The following is a 20,328-nucleotide window of genomic DNA, read 5'->3' on the forward strand; positions in this document are numbered from 1 at the left end:
ATTGGAGTGTAGCGCCACAATGAAACGTTCTAAAATTAGAGAATGTTCTAAGGTCTAATAAAACAAAAAAAATTGAGAAATGTGTATTTAGGTTCTCACCCTTAGGTGATCTAAAGCTAATGAAACTAGTCATTTTCAGCAATGCTAATCTTCTTAAGAGGTATTCTAATGCAGATGGTTTTATAACATTTTTGATGGGCTAAAATGGTAAATGTTGTCCTTTAACTGAGGAAGCCAAGAAAATAAAAAAGGTTTGTTAACAGTGCTTCAGCTGCTGAAACACTGGCTGTTGTGGAAGCAATAAATATGGGATTCTACTTGTTAAATATTTTAAGTTGGATTACATACATTGGGCATACCGAAGATTGTATACCCATTGGAGTTAAGTAGATAATCCTTCGATATGGAATGTACACTCGGTACATATAATGTCAGTAAGGAAAGGTTACAGATTGATCTTGCTTGCTTGAAACAAATGCTGGGAGAAAGGAAATCTCTAAAATTATATGGGTAGATTCAAGTCAACAGCTGCCTGATTGTTTTACAAAAGAAATGCATGAACGAAGAAATTGTTAGGAGTCCTAGAAGAGGTGTGTCTCACAATGGCTTTGTAAAGGATATGGGCATTTTTGTTGCAATTTGTTTTGAAATTTTGATTGTGCATATTTATTCTAATTTCTATTTAAAGAGAGTAGGGAATATGTTAGTTGTTTATAAATTGTATTTGATTGTATGCATGTAGAAGGCATTAACTGGGGGGTTCTCTCGAGCCCTAACTAGAGATAATCTAAAATAGTGGTTGTGGGGTCAGGAGGTGTATGGTCGTGCTGTGTAACTCTGTAAATAAATATACATAAGCATAAATATTAACTCCAGTTGCATCCTCACCAAATGGCTTTCTGGATCAGATCATCCCATATTTGATTTTAACCTGATTTGCCCACATTTCTGCCATGAGAGGACTGGGTTAAAAGCAGGGATAAAGACTCCACCTCCACCTAAATAATTTGGAGGGGATGGGGAAAATAACATGAAAATAAGATGCAGGAGTAGCTTTGAAATTCCCTACCCATCTTCTGATTGGTCTGTGAGGAGTTGTGGCTATGTTGTATAGGCCTATATGAGGCAAGAGTATGGCAATAATCCCACCGAAGGAGTTAATGTTGCTTGATAAACTCAGGACAGGAAAGATGTAATTGGTAGAAATTTAATAATTTACAATTTGAATTGGTCTGCTCTTTGTGTACTCTACTGTGAAGACAGACACAAAATATTTGTTTAGGCTCTGTTGACCCTCCTCTTACTCTAACTCATGGACCTCAAACTTTGGAAGACTGGGTCCTGCATTTTTGTGGAGATTCTGTTGCATTTCAAAAATGGCGGATGGACCCAAGATCTGGAAGTCCTGCCCCATATCTGACAGAAACCATTTTCACCGGAAGGAAATGAGGGCAGGACAAGACTCCCACATGTGGCATACCCAAACACAGCAGAGCCATTTGAATTCAGTGTTGTGGGAGCTAAGAATCTTTTAGAGAAGTTGTAAAAGCCCTGAAGGGTGGATAACATCTGTGGAACTGGCACCTGTCAAGTTCATTAAGTTTCCAGCTCCTTAAAAATTGAAGAAATAACTCCCTGCCTGCCTGTGAAGGTTGAAAAACATTGTCCTTGCAATTTCAATTGCTATTTGTTGACATAATCTTAATTGTATTATTAAAGCATTATTAATGCTTGACTGTTTTCCTCAACTTATCATAATCACATATGGGGAATCTGTAAGATCACAGTTTGATTGACAATTCATAGAGGATATTAAAGGATTAGTTGTCTTTGATGTGGGGCTATACATACAAATGTTTGTTTTTTATAAGGGATTAAGTACTTGAAGGGTTCTAAATGTATTGAATGGATTTTTGTGAATGAGAGATTATATATATCCAAGTCTGAAACAGATATTTAGAACTTTATTTTACTTCACCCCAGCATGGTTCCTGAGGTCTGCCCATGGTGAATATTGGGTGAGTTGGCAACGTTATTTTACCTGCCCACTACCGCATTTGGGCAAATCTGGGATGATTCCATCCTCCATCTACATCACTCTCTGGGGAAAAGAGTTCCAAAGGTTCACGACCCGCTGAGTGAAAAGATTTCTTCACATCTCCATCTTAAATGGTGGATTCCTTATTTTTAAACTGGGTCCCTCAGTTCCAGTCTCTCCTATAAGGGGAAACATCCTCTCAGCATCCACCCTGTCAAGTCCCCTCAGGATCTTAAACGTTTCAATAAGATCACCTTTCAATCTTCTAAACTCCAATGGATACAGGATCAGTCAGTCCAGTCCAGGTATCAATCGAGTGAACCTTATCTGAACTGCCTCTAATGCACTTATATCCTTTCTTAAATAAGGAGACCAAATACATTTATATCCTTTCTTAAATAAGGAGACCAAAACAGTACAGTACTCCAGGTGTGCTCTCAGCAAAGCCCTGTTCAACAGTAGCAAAACTTCCATATTTTTATATTCCATGCCTCTTGCAACAAATGACTACATTCCATTTGCCTTCCTAATCCCGTGCTGCACCTGCATACTAACTTTTTGTGATCCAAGTACCAGGACACCCAGATCCCTCTCTACCTCAAAGTTTTGCAAACTCTCTAAATTTCAATAATATGCTGATTTTCTATTCTTCCCGCTAAAGTGGACAAGTTCACATTTTCCCACATTATACTCCATCTGCCAAATTTTTACCACTTACTTAGTTCTATGTCCCTTTGAAGACTCCGTATGTCCTCTTCACAACTTATTTTCCTACTTATCTTTGTGTCATCAGCAAATTGAGCAGCCATTCATTAGGTCATTTCATCCAAGTCATTGGTATAAATTGTAAATCGTTGAGGCTCCAGCACTGATTCCTGTGGCACTCCACTCACCACATTTTGCCAACCTGAAAATGACCCATCTATGTCTATTCTCTGTTTCCTGTTAGCTAACTAATCCTTTATCCATGCCAATGTGTCATCCCCTACACCACAAGCTCTTATTTTATGTAGTAACCTTTGATGTGACACCTTGTCAAATGCCTCTGGAAACCAAAGTACAGCACATGCACAGATTCCCCGTTAACCAGGTTGCTTGTTACATCCTCAAAGATCTCTAATAAATTAGTCAAACATGATTTCCCTTTCACAAAACCATATTGACTCTGTCTGAGTGCATTGAACTATAACCTCTTTAATAATAGATTCCAGCAATTTCCCTACAACAGATGTTAAGCTAACTGGCCTGTAGTTTCCTGCTTTCTGTCTCCCCCTTTCTTGAATAGAGGAGTCACATTCACTATTTTCCAATCTTATGGGACTTATCCAGAATCTAGGGAATTTTGGAAAGTTAAAACCAATGCACCTACTACCACAGCAGCCACTTCCTTTAAGAATCTAGGATGAAGTCCTTCGGACCAGAGGACTTGTCAGCTTTTAGTTCTAATAATTTTCTTAGTACCCTTTCCCTGGTGATTGTAATTGTTTTAACTTCTTCCCTCCCTCTCACCTCCTGATTCACAATTATTTTTGGGATGTTATTTGTATCCTCTGCAGTGAAGACAGGTGCAAAACATCCATTTAATTCATCTGCCATTTCCTTATTTTCAATTACTAATCCCCCAGACTCTCTCTGTAGAGGACCAGTGATCACGTTATTTACTCTTTTCCTTTTCAAATACCTGTAGAAACTCTTACATTCTGTTTTTATATTTCTAGATACTTTTCTCCTGCATTCTAATTTCTCTTTGCTTATAAATCTTTTAGTAGTCTTTGCTGTTCTTAATATTCTGTCCAGTCTTCTGACCTGCCACTCATCTTTGCAGAATTATATGCTATTTCTTTTAATTCGATACTATCTTTAACTTCTTTAGTTAGCCACAGATGGCTCGTCCTTCACCTAGAGTCTCTCTTTCTCAGTGGAATGTGTTTTTTCTGAGTATTCTGAAATAGCTCCTTAAATGTCCACCACTGCATCTCTACTGACCTATCCCTTAACTCAGTTGCCCAGTTCACTTTCGCCAGCCCTGTCTTTATGCCCTCATAATTGCCCTTATTAAGTTAAAAACACTAGTCTTAGATCCACTCTTCTGTCCCTCAAACTTAATATGAAACTCAATCATATTATGGGGCGCCTTCACTATGAAATCATTATGAATTTCTTTTCTTGATAGCTGTAAGTCTTCCATGATTCACAGCCATACAACAATGTGCTGTTACCCATCAGCTTGGTCCTAAGGGTCAGCTTGATGTTATTCCACGTGCATTTCGTGAGATAGCCAAAGTTGGTAGCTGCTTGCCCTAATTGAGTACCGAGCTTCGCATCAAGGAATAGATTGTTTGTCACCAAGGATCCAAGGAAACAGAATTTGCCTACCACTTCCAGCCGGGTCTTATATTTAGTGCGATCAGGGCAACATCTTGTCCCATGACCATGGTTTTCTTGACTCATATAGTCAGGGAGAACTTGGTCCAGTCACTGAGAGATAGTCTATGAGTTTTTGTAGCAGAGTTCCATGTAGGCAACTAGCACAGCATCATCAGTGTGGAGCAGCTCTCTGATCTGGATGTGATGTTCTTTTGTCTTTACCTTCAGGCCGGGATTTTCTGGCCCCGTCATGGGCGGGATCCCCCGTAGGTGAGGCAGCGCCTCAGCCAGAAGTTCATTGACTTGCGGTGGGACCAGAAGATCCCAGCGGCGGGCGGGTGTGGAAAATCCTGCCCTCAGTCTTATTAGGTTGTTGAGCTTGTCGTCTGACCTAGTATGCAAGTTGACTTCTATCATATCTGCAGGGAAAGAAAAGGTCAGGAACATGGAGAGGAATATGCCAAACAGATTGGGAGCTAGGACATAGCCCTGTTTCACTCTATTCTTCATTCAAAAACTGTCAGAAGTGGAGCCATCAAACTTTAGAATGCAGTGCATTTTTTTCTAATTCATTCATGGGAAGTGGGCATCGCCAGCATTTATTGCCCATCCCTAAATGCCCTTGAGAAGATGATGGTGAGCTGCTTTCTTGAACCGCTGCGGTCCATGTGGTGTAGATACACTCACAGTGCTGTTGTTGTGGAAGGAGTGGATGAGACTGAGGAGCTTTGGTGGACAGCCAAATTTCACCAAAGTCTTGAAATGAGAAGAGTTTGTATTCCTACAGTTTCTTTCACAGCTTTGATGTCCCAAAGAGCTTTACAGCCAATGAAGTGTGTTTGCAGTGTAGTTACTGTTGCAACATAGAAAATGTAGTAGCTAATTTGAACACAGCAAAGTTCTGCAAATAGCAATGCGATAAATGAGATGCTCTGGGTTTTACTGCATGATCCTGGTTGAGAAATAATGATTGGCAAGACCTAAGGAGAACTCCCCCTGCGGTCAAATCCCACCTCCCTGAGGAACACTCAACCCTGAATCAAACACCACCCCTTGAGATTCAATCCCATCCCCACCCCACATCCCAGGAAAACAGTCATCCCTGAATCAAACACGAAACCCTGATTTCAAACGGCAGCCCCTGAGATCAAACCCCCACCCTCCCCAGAAAACACTCACCCCTGAATCAAACAGCAACCCCTGAGATCAAACACCATCCCAACAGCACCCCACCCCCCGCCAACCCTGAGATCAAACCCTATCCCACCCTCCCTGGAAAACACTCACCACTGAATCAAATCCTGCCCCTTGAATCAAACCCCACCTCCGAATCAAACCCCACCCTCTAAGATCAAGCATCCCCCCCAAGGAATACATACGAATATACGAATTATGAACAGGAGTAGACCATCAGCCCCTCAAGCCTGCTCCGCTGTTCAGTAAGATCATGGCTGAGCTGATTTTAACCTCATATTCCTGCCTATCCCTGATAGCCTTTCAATCACTTGCTTATCAAGTATCTATCTATCTCTGCCTTAAAGATATTCAAGGACACTGCCTCAACCACCTTTTGAGGGAGAGAATTCCAAGCTCTCTGAGAGAAAAATTTTTTCCTCACTTCTGTCCTAAATGGGTGACCCCTTATTTTGAAACAGTGATCCCGAGTTCTAGATTCTCCCACAAGAGGAAATATCCTTTCCACATTCACCCTGTCAAGTCCCCTCAGGATCTTATATGTTTCAATCAAGTCGCCTCTTACTCTTCTAAACTCCAGTGGATACGAGCCTAACCTGTCCAGCCTTTCCTCATAAGAGAACCGTTGTGATGACTGTCACTTTCAGATCAGTTCAACGGAGTAGGGGGTCATGTGATTTGTTCAACCAATGTGTGGCTAGTGCAGGGGGAATGAATTCTCGGGAGGTGTTTCCTAGGGAAAAGAAGGTGGCTCTATGACAGGCTGGCTGGATACAAGCAGCCACGGAAGCTCTCGTGTAAATAAAGTTCATTTTGTTTGACTAAGAATCCTCCCAGAGTGTGTTTCTACATTTGGTGATGAGAAAAGAGCTACCCTGAGACTGCCTCCCGCCTGCATCTGTGAATATTGTGTTTAATCGACGACTGTGAATATAAAATTATACTAGTCACCGAGATGCCGCTTTTTGGCCGGATAGATCAATTTGGCTCCTCTGCAGAGAAATGGGATAATTTCCAACTGAAACCTTCAGTCACAGTGCAACATTTTAAGTTTAATTCACGGGTGAGAGTCCTGGGGAAGTCGATCACAACGCACATTGTGGAACCCAAACAATTATCAGAGCATTGTAATTTTGGCATGGCTCTAAATGATATGCTACGGGACTGATTAGTCTGTGGTGTGTGTCGGTTGTTAGTGGAAGTTGATATCAATTTCAAACGCGCGATGGAGATTGCGCTCACTATGCAAAGTGCTGAGGCAAATGAATTGGAACTGCAGGGCGCGCAAAGTGGTGCCCTTCATCAGTTAAGGCGGTGGTGCCAGCCATGTTGCCAAATTAGACGAGGCCACGGGAAAAAGGGAAGCAGTTCCAGTAAGCTATAGAACTAAAAGATACAGTGGAGGCAGTCAGGCAGTGATTCCTAACGTCCAATCTTATCCATTTGGGAGTAACTGCACTCCTGAATCATGTCAATTTAAGGAGGCTGTGTGCCATTATTGTGGAAATAAAGGATACCTTAAGGAGCAATGCAGGGCTAGGTCCAGGCAGTCGAAAAGCCAATCCAACAAGATGTTACAAGTACAAAGTGTGAAAGACGCTGGTACCAGTAAGTTTGATATTTACACTCTTTCCAACATCAAGGATGTTAAGCCAGATCCAATCATTGTAACACTCCGTGTAAATGGAAAGCCTCTAAATATGGAACTAGATATGGGTGCATCAGTCACTATGATGGGCAAGCAGACATTCCAGTATTTGAGAGGGGGTGCCCAGCCTTTGAATTTAGACAGCACTTCAGCCAAGCTAAAAACATACACTGGAGAAGAAGTAAAGATGAGGGGTACCACCAGTGTACCTGTAAGCTATGGTATACCTCATTGAGATACTCATCATGGGGGCTAGGGGGTCCGAACATCTGGCAAATTTAGAAGCGGTGTTAAAAAGATTTCAGGATGCTGGAGTTCACCTCAAGGAAGAAAAGTGCACTTTTCAAGCCAGGGAGGTGACTTACTGGGACACAGGATCAAGGGCTACACCCTGTCAAGGAGAAAGTGAAGGCCATAAAAGAAGCGCCTTCCCCCACGAATGTGTCTGAACTCAAATAATTTCTAGGAATAGTCAATTATTATGGGTGGTTTTTGCCAAATCTATTCACTGTGATGGCCCCCTTACACACCCTACTAAAGAAACACCACCGCTGGTCTTGGGGAATTCCTCAGGAAACAGTTTTCAACAAGGTGAAGCAATTGCTGCAGTCTTCAAGCCTTCTTGTACACTTTGACCCTTTGAAGGAACTAATACTGACTTGTGACTCCTCTCCACATGGCGTTGGGGCAGTACTGTTCCGTGAAATGGCTTGGAAAGGCCGATAGGAAATATGTCAAGAACACTGTCAGTAGCTGAAAGAGGATATTCACAAGTCAAAAAAGAGGGCCTATCAATAGTTTTTGGAATCAAAAAGTTCCATCAATATCTACATGGGAGACATTTCACCATTGTTTCAGACCACAAGCTGCCGTTGGTCTTTTTAAGGAGGACAAGACTATTCCACCAATAGCCTCTGCGAGGATTCAGAGGTAGGTCTTGATCCTGGCCACATATGAATACACCTTCAAACACTAGTCAGGGATATGTATTGCGAATGCAGACACCTGGAGTTGCCTGGCCTTGAGAGAAAGTATTACATTTACTCCTTTTATTCAATAAATTGTCTTGGCCTTAAACCTTTTGGATACGCTACCAGTCTGTGCGGAACAAATCAAAACCTGGAGCAGTTGGGATCCACTGTTATCCAGAGTACGAGATAAAATCCTTATGAAATGAGGAAATGAGGCAGTTTCAGAGGGCTTGAAACCCGACTCCATCCAAAAACATGAACTTAGTTGTCAAGCTGGTATTGAGCTATGGGGAGTCCTGTCCCAGGCCGAAAGCTACTCCTGATGGAACTACACAGTGGCCACCTTCGTATCTCGAAAATGAAAATGTTAGCCAGGAGTTATGTATGGTGGCCTGGAATCGACACTGATATTGAAACATGGTAAGGCATAGCCAACAATGTCAGTTGCAGCAAAACCTGCCAGCCACAGCTCCACTACACCCTTGGGAATGGCCTGGGCAGCCATGGGTTCGCATCCATGTTGATTACATAGGACCATTTATGGGTACTCCTCGTAATTGATGCTCACTCTACAAGTGTATAGAAATTTTTGAGGTAAAAACACTGACATCGATGGCCAGCATCGAAAAACTGCAGCGCTTTTTTGCAAATCATAGTTCGCCTTAAGTAATCATGTCCAGTAATGGGCAGTGTTCCTGAGTGCGGAGTTTCAAAACTTCGCAACTCTCAATGGTGTAAAATACATAAAGACAGCGCCCTACCACCCACCATCGAGTGGCTTAGCCAAGAGAGCCACCCAAACTTTTAAATCTGGCATGAAAAAGCTATCAGGTGGATCTTTAGCAACAAGAATCTCACTTTTTTGTTGAGTTACCTTACCATCTCACACTCAACTACAGGTGTTCCTCCTGCTGAGCTGTTAATGAAATGTCATCTCAGGACGAGGTTAAGTCACGTCTTTCCAAATTTGCAGGGGAGGGTAGAGCCAAGTCAGTGCAACCAGAAGACAAGTCATGATTCTCACAGTAGAGCTAGGAAGTTCTCGACTAATGAAAATGTGTATGTGAGAAACTTTGGTAGCTGTCCTAGGTGGATTTCCGGAAGGGTAATCTCTGAGACCGGACCTCTTTCGTATCAAGTAAGGATAGAGGGACGGATCATTCAGAAGCATGTTGACCATTTGAGGGGTAGCAAGGCACTCACACAGTCAATGTTACCACTGAGTGTTGGTGAACCCTGTATACATCGAAGATTCTGTTCAACCTGTAATAAATGTCAAAGACATCCCTGTGAAAGTTAATGATAATGAATTGTCTATACCAAATGTGGCTGCGAGCCCAGGGTGGCTGGAGTGGAATACTGCCAGGGAGGAGGAAGCTACCTGTTCATGTTCCTGCAAGACGAGGAGCTCCAAGCAGGGCAGAGCAGAGCCCGCAGGCCCACTCAAAAATATCAGGAGCTGGTGGTCCTCCAGTAGGTATCCGTTAGTGCAATTCCGGAAAATGTTGATCCAATAGAAGCCTCACAATCTGTCAAACTATGCCAATCAACGCAAATTCAGAAACCATCCAAAGACTTATTTTATAACTATGGGGTCTATTGTATGTATTGTGTAACTGAAATCCAGGCTAACGACACGTAATTATTTCTGGAATTCAGAAGATTCTTGGTTCAATTGTCTAAAGCAATTGTTAACTGAAATGATGTACAGAGGCGTTCAGTGGGCAGGGATGTGATGACTGTCACTTTAAGATCAGTTTGACTGAGTAGGGTTCACGTGATTTGTTCAACCAATGTGTGGCTAGCGTGGGGGGGAATGAATTCTAGGGAGGGGTTTCCTAGGGAAAAGAAGATGGCTGTATGACAGGCTGGCTGGATACAAGCAGCCATGGAAGTTCTCATGTAAATAAAGTTTGTTTTGTTTGACCATGCCTTCCAGAGCATGTTTCTACACCCCCCATTCCAGGTATTAATCTACAAAGCCTTCTCAGAACTGCTTCTAACATATTTACATCTTTCCTTAAATATAGGAGAACAATACTGTACACAGTACTCCAGATATGGTCTCACCAATGCCCTGTATAACTGAAACAGAGTCTCCCTACTTTTGTATTCAATTCCCCTTACAATAAATGACAACACTCTGTTAGCTTTCCTAATTGCTGTACCTGCATGCTAGCCTTTTGTGATTCATCCACTAAGACACCCAGATCCCTCTGTAATCACTCGCTGTTTAGATAATATGCCTCTTTTTTATTTGTCCTGCCAAAATGGACAACTTCACATTTTCCTACATTATCCACTTGCCAGATCTTTGCCAATTCACCTAACATATCTAAATTCTTTTGTGGTTTACTTATGTCTTCTTCACTTTCCTACCTCACCTGCTGAAATGAAAAAACACCCCTGGAGTTCAAACCCAATCCACTGAGGTAAAACTACACCCCTGAGGTCAAACTCCACCAGAGATCAAACCCCATCTGCTGAAATCAAACCACATCCCCCAAGGTCAAAGCCCGCCCCCAAGATCAAAACCCACCCCTTGAGGTCAAACCCCAGCAAATGCCACATTTTAACCACTCTGGTAAAGAAATTTCTCCTGAATTTCATATTGGATTTATTAATGACTCTCTCATATTTATAACCTTGAGTTTTGAACTCTTCTCCCACTAGAAAATTTCTTCACTATATACACCCTATTGAACAGCATCATAATTTGAGACACCTTTACTAGGTCACTCCTCAGACATCTTTTCTGGAAACAATGGTCCCAAACTGCTAAGTTTTTCTGAATATTATAACCTCACTTCTGGGATCATCCCTGTAAACCTGGTTGGCTCCTTCTGCAGTGCCTCCATCTTTTTTGTAATATGGAGACCTGAACTGCGTAAACAGTGCTTGCAAGGATTGCCACCTTGGCATGGTGGAGAGGCCTGTGCTCTGACAGTCCCTTGAGTAATGCCATCGGGAGCTCCTTGCTCTTGACAGGGCCATCCATGGAGGCAAGGTTGGGGTAGTGCCAAGCAAAGTGCAGTCCAAAAAACCCTCAAAAGGCAAAACAGGCGAAAGAAGACTGTGCATCTCACCTGAGATCAAACACCACACACTGAAATCAAACCCTGCCCACTAAGATCAATTTAATCCACTGAGATCAAACCCCACCCCCTGAGGTCAAACCCCGCCCCTTGGTTGTCCCTGTCCCTGGTCAAAGCCCAGCTCTGCAAGCTGAGCATGTGACATATCCGAGGCGCGGCTCCGACCCTCGCGGTGTTTTGCGGCATTTTTTTTAGATTTCGCGGCAGTGCCGTGTAGTGAGCTCTCGGTTGACGACGGTGCCCAATTGTTGAAGCCGGGATGGGGAAACCACGCAGGAAAGGTCGGTGTGGCCGAGGTTTATGGATAGGGGGAGTGTTGTAACGTGCGCGGGACCCAGTGATGAGATGTGAAAGGCCCGGCAGCTGGGGTCTGGCGTTAGCCGTGTCTGTTAGTTTACGTTGAAATGTCTGTTTTCCAGCTTGCTAACTCGGGTTTGACTATTCCTGGAGGTTATACAGCTCTCCCGTCTCAACCGGTCAAGGAACCTTAAAATCTCCAACAATCATAACTAACAAAGATGTTCAAAGCAACTTAAACTTGCCAGATGCAAATGCCCAACTGTCCTTCATTCACTTGGAGGTAGTAGCCGAATTACAGAACTGTCAACATTTCTGGTCTCCATTTTATATTTAAAAAGATGTAAAAGGATCCACAGGATAATAGCAGAACTGAAAGGTTACAACGATGAAGAAAGACTGCAGGAAAGGGGCCCTTTTCTCCAGAGAAGAGAAGGCTGAGGGGTGACCTGTTGAGGTCTTTAAAATTGGGGGTTGACAGGGTAGTCATGGAGAAGAGGTTTCTTGTTTGCGGGCAGTTCGAACCAAGGGGGACATAAATAGTCACTGACAAATCGAATTGGGAACTCAGGAGAAGCTTCTTTAGCCAGAGTGGTTAGAATGTGGAAAAACCACAAGGAATAGTTGAGGTGAATAACAGGTACATTAGAATCAACACAGCAGGAGGTCATTTGGCCTGTCATGTCTTTGCTGTTTCTTATTCCCCATAGCCTTGCATTTTTTTTCTCTTTGGATACAGCAATTACTCATTTCTTTTTGAAAGCCTCAATTGAATCTGCCTCCACTACTCAAGCAGTGCATTCCAAATCCCAACTGTTTGCTGTGTTTAAAAAAAGTTTTTCCTCATGTTACTGTTGTTTGTTTTGCTAGTCATCTTAAATCAACATCCTCTGGTTCTCGATCTTTCCACCAATGGGTACAGTTTCTCCTTGCCTACTCTGTCCAGACCCCTCATGATTTTAAGTACCTCTATCCAATCTCCTCTCAACCTTCTCTTCAAGAATAACCCTAGCTCCTCCAATCTATCTATGTAATTGAAGTTCCTAACCTCTGGAACCCTTCTCATGAATCTTTTCTGCACCCTCTTTAATGTGTTTACATCCTTCCTAAAATAGGATGGCTGGAACTGTACACAGTTCTCCAACTGAGGCAGGTTTTTCATAGCTTTCTTGATTTTTGTCCCCATTTATAAAGCCCAGGATGCCATATGCTTGTCAATCTGCCCTGCTGCCTTCAATTTTGCGCACAAAGCTACTCCCATGTCCCTCTGCTCCTGCACCCATTTAGAAATGAACCCCTTACATTGTCTCATTCTTTCTACTAAAATGAATCTCTTGACAATTTTCTGTATTAAATTAAATTTCTGCCCTTGTCCACCTGTTCCACCAGTCTGTCTATGACTGTTTGAAGTTCTAAATCATACGCCTCACAGTTCATAATACTTCCAAGTATTGCAAATTTTGAAATTTTGCCCTATACACCCAAGTCTAGGTTATTAATATATATCAAAAAAGCAGTGGTCCTAACACCAATCTCACTACAAATTTTATTCCAGTCCAGAAAACAACTGTTTACCAATACTTTCTGTTTCCTGTTACTCAGCCAATTTCGTATCCATGTTGCTTTGTCCCTTTTATTCCAGGAACTTTAATTTTGCTCACAAGTCTGTTGTGTGGCACTTTATCAAATGCCTTTTGGAAGTCCGTGTACACCACATTAACGACCCCTTTAATCACATTTTGGTTTAATGTTTGTAAGTTTCCTTTAAATTTTGCTCTTGGTTTTACAGCTGACCTAAATTAGGGGCTGTGCCTGATTTATCCCAATTTTGTTAATTTTGTTTAATTGTTTTAACTCAACAAGAGTTACACCACATTAACAGCATACCCTCATCAACTCTGTCTCTGTTACCTCATCAAAAGTTCAAGTACGTTAGTTAAATATGATTTGCCCTTAACTAATCCCTACTGTCTTTCCTTAATTAATTGACATTTTCCCAAGTTTCTGTTAATTTTGTACTGAATTTTTTCCAAAAACTTCCCCATTACTGAGGTTAAACTGACTGGCGATAGTTGCTACGCTTATCCTTACACCCTTTTTTTGAACAGAAGTGTAACATTTAAGAAAGCATTTGACAAAACATGAAGGAGAAAGAAATAGAATTATATGTTGATAGGGTTAGGTGATTCGGGGTGGAAGTAAGTTCATGTGGAGCCTAAACTTGTAAGGACCAGATGGGCCAAGTGGCGCAATTTCTTGCTGAAATGCTATGTCATACAGGAATCAAGTGCAAATGTGGTTTCTGGGTGAAATGAGGTCAGAAGGGGAAGAGGCCATTCAGCATTTTCAGCTTGTCCCACCATCTAATTAGATCACAGCTGTTCTGTATCTTACCTCCATTTACCCATAGTTACTATGTATCCTTTGGGTCATGGAGTGCAGATGTGAGCTTGCCTTATTTTCCAGCCTTGCATTCTGTCCTAATTTTTACATGTTTGCACTATGAAATTATATGGCACAGTTTACAATGGAATTGCTTATAAGCTTGTGACACTATAAAACACTGTTGTTGTGAGTATTGATACTGCTGTAGCACCTCCTCTGATTGAGAGTGTCATTGCAGTGTGACGTGCATTTTGACAGCTTTACAAATATGGAATATATAGTGCAAAAGCTTAGCGGAATCTGGAAGACTTATAAAGTTAGATTTTGTCTGCAGGCAATGCCACAGGAGATTGCGCTTGTTGAATGCGACTGGTGTTCTGTAGCCCACTAAAATCTTTTAGATTGCTGTTAATTTCATGTCATTGAGGAATTTAAAATGACGCCAAGGGCCTGATATCCAATCGATTATGATTGCCTATTAAGGTTGGGAAGGATGAAGCAGTGGGTGACTTGTTTAACATTCACTCTCAGGTTGTGGGTGTGCACTGGCAAGTTGGCATTTTTTCTCCCTGCTCCTGGTTCCCATGTGAAGGTGGTGATGGACCACCTTGAATCATCATGTAACTGTTTTGATGCAACTGAGAAACTTGCTTGACCACCACAGAGGGAGTTAAGAGTCAACTGTGCCGGTGTCACTTATAGATCCAGACCAGTTAAGGATGGATGGTTTCTTTCCCTAAGGACTTTAGTTGAACTATTGAGGTTTTATGAATATCTGGCAGCTTCGCAATTATTTTTACTCTCTTCAATTTAGAACAAATCTAGAAATTAATTCAAGTTTGTGGTGGGCTTTGAACTCATTCTCCTGATCATTCATCCAAACCTCCAGATTACTATTTCAGTAATATAACCAGTTCTGTATCTTATCCCATTGTATGTGGCAATATGTGCAGGAGAGGCTTAGGATAATAGTTGTGGATTAACGAGTGCTTCTAAAGGATGGAAGTGAGGAGGATGGTGAGTGTTTGAGATGCTTAGGGTTTTTTAAGGAACATAACTAGGAACAGGAGCAGGCCATATATCCCCTCAATCCTGCTCCACCACTCAATATGATCAAGGCTGAACTTCTGCATAAAGTCTACATTACTGCTTTATCCCCATACCCCTTGATTCCAGTCGTGCCCCAAAAATCTATCAATCTTAGCTTTGAATGTAATCATCGACGGAGCATCCACAGAAGCCCTCTTGGACAGAGAATTTCAAAGATTCACAGCCCTCTGAGTGAAGAAATTTCTCCTAATCTCAGTCATAAATGGCCAACCCCTTATCCTGAGACTGTGATTCCAAGTTCTAGACTCTTCAACCAGCAGAAACAGCATCTCTGCATCCACCCTGTAAAACGTTTTAAGAGTTTTATATTTTTTAATGAGATCATCTCTCATTCTTGGAAACTCCAGATAACATTTTACTCAATTTCTCCTCATAGGATAATCTTCCCTATCCCAGGAAAAAAAACCTTGTGAGCCTTTGTTGCAACCCTAAAAGCAAATATGTATTTCCTTAAAATCAGCACTCCAGGTACAGTCTTGCCAAAGCCCGATATCATTGCAGCAAGACTATGGACAGGATTTTCTGGCCCCACCCACTGCCAGGATCATCCGGTCCTGCCGAAAGTTAAATCCAAATCTCCTGTGGCAGGTCCCGCCCCAACGGGGCTGGAAAATCCTGGCCTTTCTAACTCTTGTACTGTGACACCATCCCCCGCAATAAAGGCTAACATGCTATTTGCTTTCCTGAGTGTTGCTGTACCTGCGTGTTAAATCTGTGATTCGTATACAGAAGCCCCCAAATTCCTCTGCCAACATTTACTAGTTTCTTATCAAAAAAATTCTGTTTTTCCATTCTTCCAACCAAAGTGGATAATTTCAGACTTTCCCACATTGTGCTCCATATGCCACCTTCTTGTCCAATCACTTAATTGGTCTATATATCCACAGCCTCTCTGTCATCCTCATAGCTTACTTTCCCACCTAACTTTTTATCGTCAGCTAACTTCGAAATATCAGCTTCGGCCCCCCTCATTTAAGTCATTGAAATAGATTGTAAATAGCTGAGTCCCAAGCACTGATCCACAATCAGCATTCCATAAGTTACTCCCTGCCATCATGAAAGTGACCTGTGTATTCATGTACTCTCTTTTCTGTTGACCCTCAATCCATGCCAAAATACCCCAGTACCATGAGCCTTACTCTTGTGTGGCACCTTATCGAATGCCTTCTGAAAACCCAAAGATACTACCTTCACTGGTTTCCCTTGTATACTATATTAGTTACACCTTCAGAAGAACTCTAATAGGTTTGTTAAACACGATTTCCCTTTCATAAAATACTCTGCTCAATTATATTGTGATTTTCCAAGTGTTGTATAAATATGTCCTTAATAATAAATTCCAGCATTTTTCCTCCGACTGATGTCAAGTTAACTGACCTAAAGCTCCCAGATTTCTCTAATCACCCAACTCTGACCCTGGCTCTGCTGCTGCAACTCTCATCCATGCCTTTATTACTTCTAGATTTGGCTATTCCAGTGTTCTTCTGACCAACCCCCCATCTTCAACCTTGCGTAAACTTCAGTTATCCTGTTTCATATCCTATCATGCATCAGTGTCCTGCTCATGAATCACCCTTATGATTGCTGACCTTGGCTCCTGGCCCACCAACCTCTCCAGTTTAAAATTCTCAACCTCAAATTCAAATCATGCCTTGCTCTGCCCTATTTCTGTAACCTTCTTCACTCCTAAAATCTCTCCAAACTCTCTCTCTCCAATTCAGTCCCTTATGCCATCCCTTGCCAATTCCCTTCACCTCTGCATTGGAAACTGTGTCTTCAGCTGTCTAAGCCCTAAGCTCCGGAATTCCTTCCCTAAAGCTTTCCACCTCTATCTCCTCCTGAAGACTCTTTTTTAACCGGGATTTTCGTCACCTGTCCTAGTAATCATGTTTAGCTTGTGGTCTGATTACAGCTGTGTGAAGTGCCTTGGGAAGTTCCTCCACGTTAAAGTGGTTTTATAAAAGCAAGTAGTTAACTTCTGATCTCTCTTACAGTGGAGTTTAGCCATGCTGAACGGATGATGATGACGATTGCTGACGTCCTCAAGCAGCTGATTGAAGCACATGAGCAAGGGAAGGATGTCAACCTTAATAAGTAAGTAGCTGCACTAAACTGCTTGAGCAGCATGACAGAGGTTACCAAGCAGAGCTCTGCAATAAAACGAATCTAACCAGTTTGTATAGCCAATTCGTAGGAGAGTGAGGAAAGGCCCAGATATCACCCAAGTAGTCTCCTGCCCAATTCAGTCAGTGTCCCTCCCCCATCACTGGGTTGAACTGACAATAAATTGTGCTGTTGTGAAACTTTGGTTCTGCTAAGATTAGCTTGTACACAGCTCGCTTAGAGCCTCTAGCGGTAGCAACAATACAGTGCAGAATTCAGTACAGCGTCATAGGAACGGTAGGTGACCATTCAGCCCTTCGAGCCTGTTCCATAGTTTAATTAGATCCTGGTTGATCTGTATCTTAACTTCATTTACCTGCCTTGGTCTGTAACCCTTAATACGCTGAAATTTTTAATTGACTCCCAGCCTTAAAATCTTTTTGGGGGAGAGAGTTCCAGATTTCTGCCATACTTTGTGTGAAGAAGTTCTCCTTGATTTCACTCCTAAATGGCCTAGTTCTAATTTTAAGTTTATGCCCCCTTGTTCTGGATTCACCCCACCAGAGGAAAGAGTTTACCGCATCTACCATAGTCAATCCCTTTATCATTTTAGTTCAAAATCATAATTCAAATAATCCAGCAATTCAATTTGTTTAGCACTAAGCTTCTTTTGTGTCGTTATTTATAGTGTTTAATTGGAACGATTAGATAATTCAAATCTTTTAATGCAAAATGAAATAACTTTGAATTATCAGGTGTAGACTGTGCCATGGATACTGTCGGGCCATCAATATCACCATGGAAACAAGAAAAGAACTACAATGTGATTTGCTGCTAGGAAGTCAGAGTAGCAGGCTGCTCATATTCTTACCTTGCACTAATTCTATTCCTTGCCTGGTCCCTCCCTTATATAGACACTTTAAATGTTGCTGTTTTTGTCTGATTAGACTTCTTGGTCTGTTTCTCCATGTTAAAAGATCTATGTAAATGCTTATTGCTGGATAAACTGAGGCTGGATTTCAACCGTGTTTTGGTTGTAACTGCAAAAGTTCCTAAAGTGCCCATGTCAAAATGTAGATTTTCAGCCAACAATGAGCCTCACCCAAAAAAGTTGGTGCTCTGAACTCTGGAGCCAGCAGGATAATCTGTGGTGTTCTTGTGCAGCCCTGATCACTGCTGCTACATTTTTGATTTATTTTCGTAATTTGAGTCAGATTACTAATTCCAAGAATGGTCTGGTGCCAGATATACTCCCGACCCCCTCACCTCATCCCGCGTCAGTGTTTGAGTAGCTCCAGCGGCTCCAAACACAGACTCTCTGAAATGTTGGGGACTGTAAAATATTAAAGCTGCAATGTGTTTTATGGTTTAGTTATTCAATTAATCAAATGTATATTACAATCATGAATGTACAGTAAAATCACTATTTACTACTAATTGTCTAACAACAACTTGCATTTAAATGGTGCCTTTAACGTAGTAAAACATCCACAGGAACCAGAATCAGTATCAGTCAAAAATAGACACCGTGCCACAGAAGGAGATATTGAGAGAATTGACCAAAAGCTTGCTCAGAGAGATAGGCTTTACGGAGAATATTAAAGGAGCAGAGTGAGGCAGAGGAAGTGTGGAAGGGAAATCAAGATCTTAAGGCCTAGGCAACTAAAGGCACGACTGCCAGTTATGGTTAAAATCAGGGATACTCGAGCCAGAATTAGAGGAGGGCAGAAATTTCAGAACCAGGATTCTTGACACTGACAGCAGTTGGAGCAGGAAAAAACATTGCTGATGAAGAGGTTATTGAACTGTAGGCAGTTGGATCCCAGGCTTTCCCTCGCAGCCATGATTGATGAATTGCTTTGTGGTGATGTTGGACTGCAGGCTGGTGTCCTGCAATAAGTGACTGTTTATGAATGCCTAACTCTAGCTACCGAGTTTACTGGTCCTAGTGGAATTGGGTGCTGCTGATTCCAATTTCCTATCTAATGTTTTTGTGATATCAGTCTCTTAATGCTTTTACCTTTACTTTTTTTAAAGAATGAAAACAAAGACCTCGTCAAAGTACGGACTGACCTCACAACCTCGCCTTGTGGACATCATTGCGGCTGTGCCCCCTCAGTACAGAAAGGTGTTGGTACCAAAACTGAAAGCTAAACCCATTCGGACAGCCAGCGGGGTAAGAAGCGAAGTACTACATACTGGATTAAAATAAAATCATGGTGCATGTACTGACAAATGCGGATACAGATGCAGAAATATGCACACAGTCAGGCACACGTGGCAAACAGAAAGAATCCTATTGTCTGAGTTCACTCTTAAACTGTTGAGTGATCTCACTTTAAGGTTTTTATTTTTTTGACGTGGAACTAAACCATGTCTGAGTTTGTCTCCCTGATTGACTCTCTCCATTACATTACAGCCTGCAAACCCCTCTACTTCCCTATTACTTCAACATTTATCAGCTGAACCCATTAATCAGATCCATCTGTCTCCCCTTCAACTCCAAGCTACTGTCCTACTCACTGTTCCTGTATCCACATTGAGACTCATGGGAACAGGGTGCCAATTGCAGAATGTCAATCCCATGCCTGGTGTCACCAAGTGTATCTGTCTGACAAGGGCCCTGCCAAGGAGGAAACTGTAATCTGGCATTGACTGACTATCAGGGACAGATGTTGGCTGAATGCTTACTGCTAAATGGCATGCAATCTTTCAATTCTGACGATAACTCTTTTTCTCCCTCCACAGCTGCCTGATCTGCTGAGTGTTTTCAGCATTTTCTGTTTTTATTTCAGACTTCCATCATCAACATTATTTGCTTTTGCTTTAGCCTTTCAATTTCTTCAGTGATTATGAAGAGCCTAGTTCTTTTATCCAGAGATGAGAGTGACCCCAGCAGGGTGGGACATGGGAACTGGTGGGCACAGCGCACTTTGGGCATCATGCGCTGGGTTACTAAGTTCCATCTTGATCTCCGAGCCACTCTGGTTATATCCAACTTGCTGCTACTATTTGTCTCTCACAGACTCTCTCTCCTCTGTCCATAGATTGCTGTGGTCGCAGTGATGTGTAAGCCTCATCGATGTCCTCACATCACCTTCACGGGAAACATTTGCGTGT

The 20,328-nt window shown here is 42.1% G+C and overlaps 1 protein-coding gene across 2 annotated transcripts in view; it reads left to right on the forward strand.

The window, feature by feature from the left end:
- Nucleotides 1-11,446: 11,446 nt before the first annotated feature.
- The window catches only part of elp3 (elongator acetyltransferase complex subunit 3), an 86,911-nt gene continuing 78,029 nt past the window's right edge, over nucleotides 11,447-20,328 (forward strand). For both annotated transcript variants that reach the window (XR_005943051.1, XM_041188166.1), the window contains exons 1-4: nucleotides 11,447-11,594; nucleotides 17,100-17,199; nucleotides 19,246-19,384; nucleotides 20,256-20,326. Coding sequence is in view for 1 of the 2 variants with exons in the window: in XM_041188166.1 (XP_041044100.1) it covers nucleotides 11,573-11,594; nucleotides 17,100-17,199; nucleotides 19,246-19,384; nucleotides 20,256-20,326 (332 nt within the window). In the remaining variant the exon portion in view is untranslated. The remainder of the gene's footprint in view (nucleotides 11,595-17,099; nucleotides 17,200-19,245; nucleotides 19,385-20,255; nucleotides 20,327-20,328) is intronic.

This window comes from Carcharodon carcharias, chromosome 5 (genome assembly GCF_017639515.1).
Source record: "Carcharodon carcharias isolate sCarCar2 chromosome 5, sCarCar2.pri, whole genome shotgun sequence".
Taxonomy (NCBI): domain Eukaryota; kingdom Metazoa; phylum Chordata; class Chondrichthyes; order Lamniformes; family Lamnidae; genus Carcharodon; species Carcharodon carcharias.